Genomic DNA, 11,920 nt, shown 5'->3' with positions numbered 1-11,920 from the left:
GTTCATTGAAAGTAGAGTCACAGGTAGATAGGGTTGTAATGAAAGCTTTTGGCACATTGGCCTTCATAAATCAATGCATTGAGTACAGAGATGGGATGTTACACTGAAGTTGTATAAGACATTGGTGAGGCCTAATTTGGAATATTATATGCAGTTTTGGTCACCTACCTACAGGAAAGAGAACAAGTTTGAAAGAGAACAGAGAGAAATTATAAGGATCTTGCTGGGACTGGAGGTCCTGAGTTATAAGAGAAGTTTGAATAGAAGTTTGAAATCTTTTAAAACATAGAAGACTTTGATGGAGAAGATTTGATAGAGGTATACAAAATTATGAGTAGTATAGATAGGAAAATGCAAACAGGCATTTTCCACTGAGGTTGGATGGGGCTACAACCAGAGGTCATGGGTTGAGGGTGAAAGGTAAGAAGTTGAAGGGCAACATGAGAGGGCTGTCAGAGTTTGTAATGAGCTGCCAGCATAAATGGTGCATGCAAGCTCTATTTCAACTTTTAAGAGAAGTTTGGAAAGGTACATGGATACTAGGGGTACAGAGGGCTATGATCCTGGTACGGGTCAATGGGAATAGGTAGTTTAAATGGTTTTGACATGGACTAGATGGGCTGAAGGGCAGTATTTCTCTATGACTCTAAAGAAGGAAGAGATGGAATATGAAGGTAAGCTAGCTAATAATATTAAAGGGGATAACCATATAACCATATAACATATAACAATCACAGCATAGAAACAGGCCATCTTGGCCCTCCTAGTCCGTGCCGAACACTTAATCTCACCTAGTCCCACCTACCCGCACTCAGCCCATAACCCTCCACTCCTTTCCTGTCCATATACCTATCCAATTTTACCTTAAATGACACAACTGAACTGGCCTCTACTACTTCTACAGGAAGCTCATTCCACACAGCTATCACTCTTTGAGTAAAGAAATACCCCCTCGTGTTTCCCTTAAACTTCTGCCCCCTAACTCTCAAATCATGTCCTCTAGTTTGAATCTCCCCTACTCTCAATGGAAACAGCCTGTTCACGTCAACTCTATCTATCCCTCTCAAAATTTTAAATACCTCGATCAAATCCCCCCTCAACCTTCTACGCTCCAATGAATAGAGACCTAACTTGTTCAACCTTTCTCTGTAACTTAATTGCTGAAACCCAGGTAACATCCTAGTAAATCGTCTCTGCACTCTCTCTAATTTATTGATATCTTTCCTATAATTCGGTGACCAGAACTGCACACAATATTCCAAATTTGGCCTTACCAATGTCTTGTACAACTTTAGCATTACATCCCAACTTCTGTACTCAATGCTTTGATTTATAAAGGCCAGAGTTCCAAAAGCCCTCCTCACCACCCTATCTACATGAGACTCCACTTTCAGGGAACTATGCACAGTTATTCCTAGATCTCTCTGTTTCTCTGCATTCCTCAATGCCCTACCATTTACTCTGTATGTTCTATTTGGATTATTCCTGCCAAAATGTAGAACCTCACACTTCTCAGCATTAAACTCCATCTGCCAACGTTCAGCCCATTCTTCTAACCGGCATAAATCTCCCTGCAAGCTTTGAAAATCCACCTCATTATCCACAACACCTCCTACCTTAGTATCATTGGCATACTTACTAATTCAATTTACCACTCCATCATCCAGATCATTTATGTATATTACAAACAACATTGGGCACAAAACAGATCCCTGAGGCACCCCACTAGTCACCGGCCTCCATCCCGATAAACAATTATCCACCACTACTCTCTGGCATCTCCCATCTAGCCACTGTTGAATCCATTTTATTACTCCAGCATTAATACCTAACGACTGAACCTTCTTAACTAACCTTCCATGTGGAACTTTGTCAAAGGCTTTGCTGAAGTCCATATAGACTACATCCACTGCCTTACCCTCGTCAACATTCCTCATAACTTCTTCAAAAAATTCAATAAGGTTTGTCAAACATGACCTTCCACACACAAATCCATGCTGGCTACTTCTAATCAGATCCCGTCTATCCAGATAATTATAAATACTATCTCTAAGAATACTTTCCATTAATTTACCCACCACTGATGTCAAACTGACGGGTCTATAATTGCTAGGCTTCCTTCTGGAACCCTTTTTAAACAATGGAACCACATGAGCAATACGCCAATCCTCCGGCACAATCCCCGTTTCTAATGACATATTAAAGATCTCCGTCAGAGCTCCTGCTATTTCTACACAAACTTCCCTCAAGGTCCTGGGGAATATCCTGTCAGGACCCGGAGATTTATCCACTTTTAAATTTCTTAAAAGCGCCAGTACCTCCACCTCTTTAATTGTCATAGGTTCCATAACTTCCTTACTTGTTTCCCACACCTTAGACAATTCAATATCCTTCTCCTTAGTGAATACCGAAGAGAAGAAATCATTCAAAATCTCTCCCATCTCCTTCGGTTCCACACATAGCTGACCACTCTGATTCTCTAAGGGGCCAATTTTATCCCTCACTATCCTCTTGCTTTTAATATAACTGTAGAAACCTTTTGGATTTACTTTCACCTTATTTGCCAAACCAACCTCGTATCTTCTTTTAGCTTTTCTAATCTCTTTCTTAAGATTCCTTTTACATTCTTTATATTCCTCGAGCAATTCCTTTACTCCATGCTGCCTATATCTATTGTAGACATCCCTCTTTTTCTGAACCAAATTTCTAATATCCCTTGAAAACCATGGTGCTCTCAAACCTTTAACCTTTCCTTTCACCCTAACAGGAACATAAAGATTCTGTACCCTCATAATTTCACCCTTAAATGACCTCCATTTCTCTATTACATCCTTCCCATAAAACAACTTGACCCAATCCACTCTCTCTAAATCCCTTCGCATCCCCTCAAAGTTAGCCTTCCTTCAATCAAAAATCTCAACTCTAGGTCCAGTCCTGTCCTTCTCCATAATTATATTGAAGCTAATGCTGTTGTGATCACTGGACCCGAAGTGCTCCCCAACACATACATCTGTCAGCTGACCTATCGCATTCCCTAACAGGAGATCCAACACTGCCCCATCTCTAGTCGGTACTTCTATGTATTGTTGCAAAAAACTATCCTGCACACATTTCACAAACTCTAAACCATCCAGCCCTTTTACAGAATGAGCTTCCCAGTCTACGTGTGGAAAATTAAAATCTCCCACAATCACCACCTTGTGTTTACTACAAATATCTGCTATCTCCTTACACATTTGCTCTTCCAACTCACGCGCCCCATTAGGTGGCCTATAATACACTCCTATCAGTGTTACTGCACCTTTCCCATTCTTCAATGGCCTCCCTAGAGGAGCTCTCTAATCTATCCTTCCAAAGCACCGCCATAAGATTTTCTCGGACAAGCAATGCAACACCTCCTCCTCTGGCCCCTCCTACTCTATCACACCTGAAGCAACTAAATCCAGGAATATTTAGTTGCCAATCACACCCTTCCTGCAACCATGTTTCACTAATAGCTACAACATCATAATTCCAGGTATCAATCCACGCTTTAAGCTCATCCACCTTTCTTACAATGCTCCTAGCATTAAAATAGATACATTTAAGATACTCTCCATCTCCTCCTCTCTTTCCATCCCTAACAATGCATTCAAATTTATTATCCTTTTCTTTCTTCTCCCCTACATCTTCGGGCTGAGCGCATCCCTTCTCCATCACCTGCCTTTCCTCCCTCACACACTGTCTATTTACTTGCTCCACTGGTGAACTAACCTCCTCTCCCATAGTCTCCTCAAATAGTCTCCACCCCCCCATCTTACTAGTTCAAAGTCCGCCCTGTAGCCCTAGCAAACCTCCCCGCTAGGATATTGGTCCCCCCACGATTCAAGTGTAACCCGTCCATCTTGAACAGGTCACTCCTGCCCCAGAAGAGGTCCCAATGATCCAGAAAATTGATTCCCTGCCCCCTGCTCCAATCCCACAGCCACGAATTCATCCTCCACCTAATTCTATTCCTACTCTCACTGTCGCGTGGCACAGACAGTAATCCCGAGATTACTACCTTTGCGGACCTTCTTCTTAACTGCCTTCCTAACTCCCTATACTCTCGTTTCAGGACCTCTTCCTCTTTCCTTCCTATGTCATTGGTACCTACATGTACCACGACCTCTGGCTCTTCACCCTCCCACTTCAGGATATCTTGGACGCGATCAGAAACGTCCCGAACCTTGGCACCAGGGAGGCAAATTACCATCCGGGACTCCCGGTCACCTCCACAGAAATGCCTGTCTGAGCCCCTGACTATTGAGTCCCCTATTACTATGGACCTCTTTCTTCTAACCCTACCCTTCTGAGCTACAGGGCCGTCCTCTGTGCCGGAGGCTCAGCCACTGTCACTCCCACCAGGTAGGCTGTCCCCCCCAACAGTACTCAAACATGAGTACTTATTGTCAAGGGGTACAGCCACTGGGGTACTCTCTAGTACCTGCCTCTTCCCCTTCCTGACTGTAACCCACCTATCTGCCTCCCGTGGTCCCGGAGTGACCACCTGCCTGTAACTCCTCTCTATCACCTCCTCACTCTCCCTGACCAGGCGAAGGTCATCGAGCTGCAGCTCCAGTTCCCTAACTCGGTCCCTCAGGAGCTGCAGTTCGGCGCACCTGGCGCAGATGTGGAGGCTCAGAGACTCCAGGATCTCCCACATCCGACACCGAGAACAACAAGCTGCCCTCACACTCATACCTCCCAAATAACTGAAAATACAAGAACTAAAAGATAAGCCTACTGTGCCCTCTTCCGCCTAAGCTGAATAAGGGATACTGAAGTTTCTTCAGATATATAAAGAATAAAAGAGCGGTGGGAATAGATATCGGACCACTGGAAAATGATGCTGGAGAGGTAGTAATAAGGGACAAGGAAATGGTGGACAAACTGTATAAGTATTCTGCATCAGTCTTTGCTGTGGAAGACACAGGCAGTATGCTGGAAGATCAAGGTGATCAGAGGGCAAAAGTGAGTGAGGTTGCCATTACTAGCCAGAAGGTGCTTGAGAAACTGAAAAGTATGAAGATAGATAACTCACCTGGACCAGATTGTCTACACTCCAGTGCTTTGAAGAGATTGTGGAGGCATTGATGATAATCTTTCAAGAATCAATAGATTCTGCCATGGTTCTGGACAAATGGAAAATTGCAAAAGACAATCCACTCTTCAAGAAGGGAGAGAGGCAGAAGAAAATAAATTATAGGCCAGTCAGTCTGTCCTCTGTGGTTGGGAAAATGTGGAGTTGATTGTTAAGGATGTGGTTTCAGGGTACTTGGAAACACATGATAAAATAGGCCTAAGTCAGCATGGTTTCTTTAAGAAAAAGTCTTGCCTGACAACATCTGTTGGAATTCTTTGAAGAAGTAGCAAGCAGGATAGACCATATAACCATATAACAATTGCAGCACAGAAACAGGCCATCTTGGCCCTTCTAGTCTGTGCTGAACAAAGGAGAATTGGTTGATGTTGTATACTTGGATTTTCAGAAGGCCTTTAAAAATATGCCACACATGAGGCTGCTTAAAAGTTCAGAGTCCATGGTATTACAGGAAAGATATTAGCATGGACAGAGTATTGGCTGACTGTCAGGAGGCAAAGAGTGGAAAGGGAGCCTTTTCTGGTTGGTTGCTGGTGACTAGAGTTCCGCAGGGGACTGTGATGGGACCACTTCCTTTTATGCTACATGTCAATAATTTGGATGACAGAATTGTTGGCTTTGTAGCCAAGCTTGCAGGTGATACGAAGATAAGTGCAGGGGTAGGTGGTGCTGAGGAAGCAGAGAGGCAACAGAAGGACTTAGGAGAATGGGCAAAGAAGTTGCAGATGGAATACAGTATTGGGAAGTGTATCGTCCTGCATAGAAGAAATAAAAGTGTATACTATTTTCTCAATGGAGAGAAAATTCAAAAATCTGAGGTGCAAAGGGACTTGGGAGTCTTCATGCAGGATTTCGTAAAGGTTAATTTGTCGGTGGAGTCTGTGGTGAGCAATACAAATGCGATGTTAGGATTTACTTAAAGGTGACCAGAGTATAAAATCAAGGATGTAATTTTGAGGCCTTATAAGACACTGGTGAGGCCTCATTTGGAGTATTGTGAGCAGGTTTGAGCTGCTGATCTAAGAAAGGATGTGCTGTCGTTGGAGGGAGTTCAAAGGACTTTTACAAAAATGATTCCAGGTTTGAAAGGCTTGTCATATGAGGAGTATTTGATGGCTCTGGGCCTGTATTCGCAGGAATTCAGAAGAAGGTGTTTTCCAGTTTCCTTTTGGATCATCTCTGCTGTAATAGGGAGACTTTCGATTTGCTCTAGGGAGAATGCTTCAAGTGGAGTGTATTCTTTTGTAATTTTTCAGGTATTTTCTTTTCCAAGGGTAAATGGGACAATCTATCAGCATTTCCATTACTAGTTGTCCTCTTGAATTCAATCTTGTAATTGTGTCCTCCAAGAAACAGAGCCCATCTCTGCATTCGTGCTGCTGATATTTGTGGAACGCCCTTCTGTGGATTGAAAATAGACACTAGTGGCTGATGATCGGTAATGAGGGTAAACGCTCTCCCATTCAAGTACTGGTTGTAATGTTTTACTCCACAAACCAGTCTTGAGGCCTGTCAACTGTACGCAATTTTTCTCTGCAGCGGTAAGGGAACATGAGGACTTTGGGGCGTTACCTTCCATCACTCGTATCATGAACATGACTGCACCTATACCATAAGGAAAGCTTCACTGGATGATGTGGATCATAATATGTCAGTACATTTACTTTACTTTTTTGAAAGCTACCTCACACTGCTTTTGTCCATTGTCATTTCTTCCCAATCAGTGGTAAAAAATTCAAGGGGGGGGGGGCACAGTAGCCAGGTTTGGCAGGAACCTGTTACCATAGTTGACAAATCCTAAAAAGGACCACAATTGTAGCACGTCCTTTGGCCTTGGGGCATCCACCACTGCTTAAGATTTCTCACCACACTTGTGTAATACATGTGCGTCGATGGTGTGGCCACAGTAAGTGGTGCTTGGTTTAAAGATTTCACATTTGCTGCATCATGCTCTGAGCACATAATCGTCTATCTTATTTAAACACTGTCTTGAGATTTTGGAGATGTTCCTTATCATCCTTACCAGTTACAATGAAGTCATCCAGGCAACACTGAGTGCCTGGACAACCTTAGAACATCCGGTCAACAGCTTTCTGCCAGGGTGCTACTCCAAAAATAAGCTTCTTATAGCAATAAAGCCCTTAGTGAGTGTTTATGTTGAGCAACACATAGGACTCTTCTATCTGCATCCGTAGGTAGACCTGAGCTATGTCCACTTTGCTGATTGTTTCCCTCCAGAAAGATTTGCAAAGATATCGTCTATCCTGAGCAGACAGTATTGACTTACTTTCAATTCTGGGTTAATCGTGTTACGTACCCCGTAACTGGGTGTCTGACCAGCAGAGAAAGAAGAATCCGTTGGAGTCTGCTGGTACCAAAACTAAAGGTGTTTATTAGTAAACTACACAATACAATATCAAAAATGCAAATATACATATAAAGCAAGTTAGCAGTAATAAACCTAAAAGTGTAGGAATAATAAAGATCAATAATAAACAAGCTCTATCGATGTCTAGGGGTAAATGAATTGTCATAGGAAAGTATAGAGTTCAGTTCATAAATGCTGAGGTAGTTATGGTTGTTGTATTGAAATCGTTGGAGAGAGAGAGAGAGCAAACGAGATGTAACAGCAACAGCTGCGGCAGGCAAACCTTTTGTGGCTTTCTTAATCTGTTGTGTCGTTGTGGCCATTCAGTTATGACCCCTCTGTTTTCAGCTAGACCGTTCTTCTGTGGTGGACTCGTCACTCTGGTATGAGCGGACACACACACAAGTCCCCACCGGCCCTGCTGTAACACTGTGAGCTTTATTGACCGATCTCCTGGATCGGTCTCCGAAGCCCCCACCTTTCTGTGGGTTCCCAACACTCAGGCAGTGTCCACTGGTGTGTGTGAAGGGTGTCTCTCCAGACCTGTCTTTTATCCCCACTCATGGGGTCTCAGCTATCCATCAACTCTGAATGACTGTGTCCATCAAATCAGGCCACTCCTGCCATCTCCTGAGGAATGTTAATGAGCAAAGTACAGTCCTTGTAGTGGAAGGTAAATATTCCAGGAAGAGTCAAAATACAGTAAATCAACAGTCTCTCTTATCTGTAGCAGATGTTCTTGCCTGGGCTTTATCTCTCTCTCTCTCTCATGAGCAGCATAGCAACAGCAATAGTTTGTAGTTCTCAGGAGGGGGGTTGGGAATGGTTAACTCTGCACCCCCTTGACCATCAGGTCTGTTCATCACTCATAACAATCGTTACTTTAAAGTCACCACATATCCTGATAGACCCATCCTTCTTGGCTACTGGGACCACTGGCATTGCCCGTGGGCTCCACTCAACCTCGGAAAGAACTCCTTCAGTCTCCATGCAATCTAGCTTACTGGTTATTTTACCACAGATGCTATTAGGAACTAGATGGGCTTTGCAAACCTGGGTGTGACATTTTCATTTAATACTATTTTACCCTTCATATGTTTGAGCTTTCCAAAGCCATCCTTGAACATTCCTGTAGCATCATTCAGTAGCTCTCATAATTCTTTTTCCAGTTGGTTCTTTATGCAGGGGATGTGGCATGCAAACTGTCGATAGATCTCCAATCAAGTTCTTGTCCCTGCCAATCATGGTCCCACAATTTGGCCCTCCTGTTTTTACCACATACAAACCCAATGTAACTTTTTGTTTGTTGCTGCTGTTACAAATGTTATCCCCACAGGAGTTATCTTTTCTCCAGTATAAGTTCTTATTGGGATATTTGCAGGCTTCAGTTCAGTATCTTTGAAATCCATTCAAACTCATTATGGAATGACTGAAATGGCTGAGCCAGTGTCCAATTCTATTTTAGTTAATTTGCCATTTTGGTGTAAGCCATATTGCTTCTCTATTGTTAGTTTTCTCCTTGTAAATCTTAAGGCTGCTCAGTGCTGAGTCACTCCTATTATTATCAGACTTTTCATCAACAGTATGGAGATTAGTGCTGGCTTTGAAACTGCAGCTTGGCTTTTTATCTTTATCTCTTTCCTGTACCATCCATTTATTTTTGCCAGCCCAACGTGCTCTTTGTATGTGTCCTACTTTGTTACATTTTCTGCTAGTTTCACCTTTGAACCTGCATTGATCTGTCTGATGTATGTGAGCCCCTGCCACAAGATAGTGCAATTTGTTCAGCCAAGCAGGTTTCTGGTTAGACGCAATTTTGTTCATACTCACTTTCGTTCCTGACTGCAACTGAAGTGCATCTCTGGCTACTGTTTCCATTGACGCAGCTATTTTAATTGCTCTTTCAAATTAGAGTTGTGTTTCAGTTAGGAACTGTTTTTGAATGCATTTATGAAACCTGAAGTGCTCTACAATCAACAATGGTTTTGGTTCTAAATGTTCCTGCATTACATTCATGATACAGCAAAGCTCATATCAGCTGATTTGGTTGGAGCCATTAAACTTCTAAGCAAACTGTTTGCTCTTCCATATATTACATAGTAACTCTGGCACTCAGTTTTTATTTGCTATTTCATTTGCTTTAAAATACCGCTCAATTTGTTCAGTACACATCAGCCAGTTATCTATTGTGCAATCAAATGCATCTATGTTTTCGATATAGCCATTTTTGCATTTTTAAAAATTATTATTACTATCACCTGGTACTCACTGTTTATGAGCCCATGAATTTTGTCTGTTTTCTGTCTTTTTTAACTCAAGTATCTCTTTCCCTTCCCAAAGAAACATGTGGTGGGCTTTTCTAAAAACTCCGCAGTTTCTCTCTCTCCTTGAGAAGAAAAAATGTGCTGCTCTTCAACAGGAAGGTGGTCATCTTGGGTTTATTTTAAAATGTCCTTGTTGTCACTGATCTGTTTTCTAACTCCTAAAATTAATCAAAAGAAAAGCATAGGAGATGGGAAAACACGTCTACATTTTTACTGTAGTGAGGCACTCTCATATGAATTGGTGGCATAATGACATATGCCATTCACATATACCTCATTTCTATGTGACTTCATTTTACATATAAGCCATAATGAATTACATTAACAACAAAGAATGCTTAATCAAATAATTCATTTACAATATTACTCAAATATTACAGAAATATTAGATACACAGCATCTATGGCTAAGTACTAAATAATTTATCTCCCAGTGTACTACAACCTTGACTTTTATTAATTCACAAGTTTTCCACATCACCTGCAAAGCCAACATTTGTTGTTCATCCCTAATTGATAATACTGAGCATCTCCCAAAACTCATTAAAAGTACACTACTTTGCACTGGGTCAGGTACTATGTCTAGAGCAGTAGGAGTGTTTCCTAAATGTATATTAATGAGTTCTTGATATTTATTAATGATTTTAGATGAAGGAACCAAACGTAATATATCTAAGTTTGTGGGCAATAATAAAGAGGGTGGGATAATGAATTGTAAGAACAATGGCGGGACAGGTACTGTGGCTGCCATACTGTGGTAGAGATCTTGTTTCAACCCTGACCTCTGCCGTCTATGTGGAGTTGCACATTCATGACTGAACTTCCCCAGATTCTTTGATCTCCCATCCCCACCCCGTCCCCACATCCCAAGGAGTGATGGTTGTTAATTAATTGGTTATCATAAACTACCATGGGAACATGTGTGTGGTTGAGGAATTCTAGGAAAGATAAGCACACGTGAGAGAGAATAAGTGGGGGGGATTGGATGTATTGGGTTTCTCCCAGAGCTAGCAAAGCCTCAGTGAACTTAATAGCCTCTTATATTGTATGAAACGTGAGAAAGCAAGAAAACAGATTGAACAAGATGGCAAAAACAAGGCAGGTGCAGTCAAGTTATCCATTTTGGAAAAACATTTAATTAAATAGTTTTAGATTGGAATGTGTTATGTATAAAGTATTAACAATGTTAACTATTCAAATTATGACAGCCAACACACTATTAGTTAAGTGTTAACAAATAGCGTTGGTGTTCATAGGAAGAGAATTTGAGTGCAGACATAAGGGTGTCTTGCTGCAATTATAGATGGCCTTGGTGTGACCGTGCTAGTGTATTGTGTACAGTTTTGGTCTCCTTATTTAGGAAATGATACACTTGCCATGAAGTACAGTGAACGTTCACGAGACTGACTCCTAGGTTGGTGGGATTGCTGTACAAAGATGGATAAAGTCAACTAGGTTTGTATTTACCAGAACCTGAGAGGGGAGCTAACTCAAAATTAAATCTGATGGGGTAAAACAAATGACACGTGGAAAGGATGTTTTCTTTGCCTGAGTTGTATAGAATAAAGGGTCAAAGTTCTCAGGTTACAAAGCAAAGAGATTTAAAGCTGAGATGAGGTCAATTTTCTTCATTGAGGAGGTGGTGTACATGTGCAATTTCCTGCCACAGGGGCCAGTTCAATTAATATTTTTACTTCAAAGGATAGATAAATTTCTAGATGTACAAAGGAATGCAGGGAGAGTTCAGGAGATGGAATGATCAGCACTACACAGATTTGTAAATACTTATCTCCAGATCATTAGTTGATGCCTCTGGATTACGGATCCAATCATATAACCACGTGTCTACAGTAGATTATCATGAGTTCCTCTGAACCTTTGTGGACAGAGCCCATGCAGTAACTTGTGCACTGGATTTTATGGGAGTGGACAGATGAAGTGTTTATAAGTGTTTATTGGGTTCAGTTATCAATGGCCAGAGCTGTAGAAAGCTCTTTTTCTCTCATCATCAGAGGAAGTTGGATTTCTTTCTCGCTTACAGTTTTTTTTCTAGAAGAATTCCAAAGACTTTCTAAATTTGAATTTGTGTAGGTTTCATTTGGCAAGC

The 11,920-nt window shown here is 41.7% G+C and overlaps 1 protein-coding gene across 1 annotated transcript in view; it reads left to right on the top strand.

Annotated features, from left to right (window-relative positions):
• The first annotated feature begins 6,716 nt into the window (after positions 1 to 6,716).
• Positions 6,717 to 11,920, top strand: part of dhrs7b (dehydrogenase/reductase (SDR family) member 7B) — a 45,678-nt gene continuing 40,474 nt past the window's right edge. The window contains exon 1 of the mRNA XM_059979472.1: positions 6,717 to 6,772. Within this exon, the coding sequence (XP_059835455.1) occupies positions 6,754 to 6,772 (19 nt within the window). The 5' untranslated portion in view covers positions 6,717 to 6,753. The remainder of the gene's footprint in view (positions 6,773 to 11,920) is intronic.

This window comes from Hypanus sabinus, chromosome 9 (genome assembly GCF_030144855.1).
Source record: "Hypanus sabinus isolate sHypSab1 chromosome 9, sHypSab1.hap1, whole genome shotgun sequence".
Lineage (NCBI taxonomy): Eukaryota > Metazoa > Chordata > Chondrichthyes > Myliobatiformes > Dasyatidae > Hypanus > Hypanus sabinus.
This window is presented reverse-complemented; position numbering and strand designations above follow the sequence as displayed.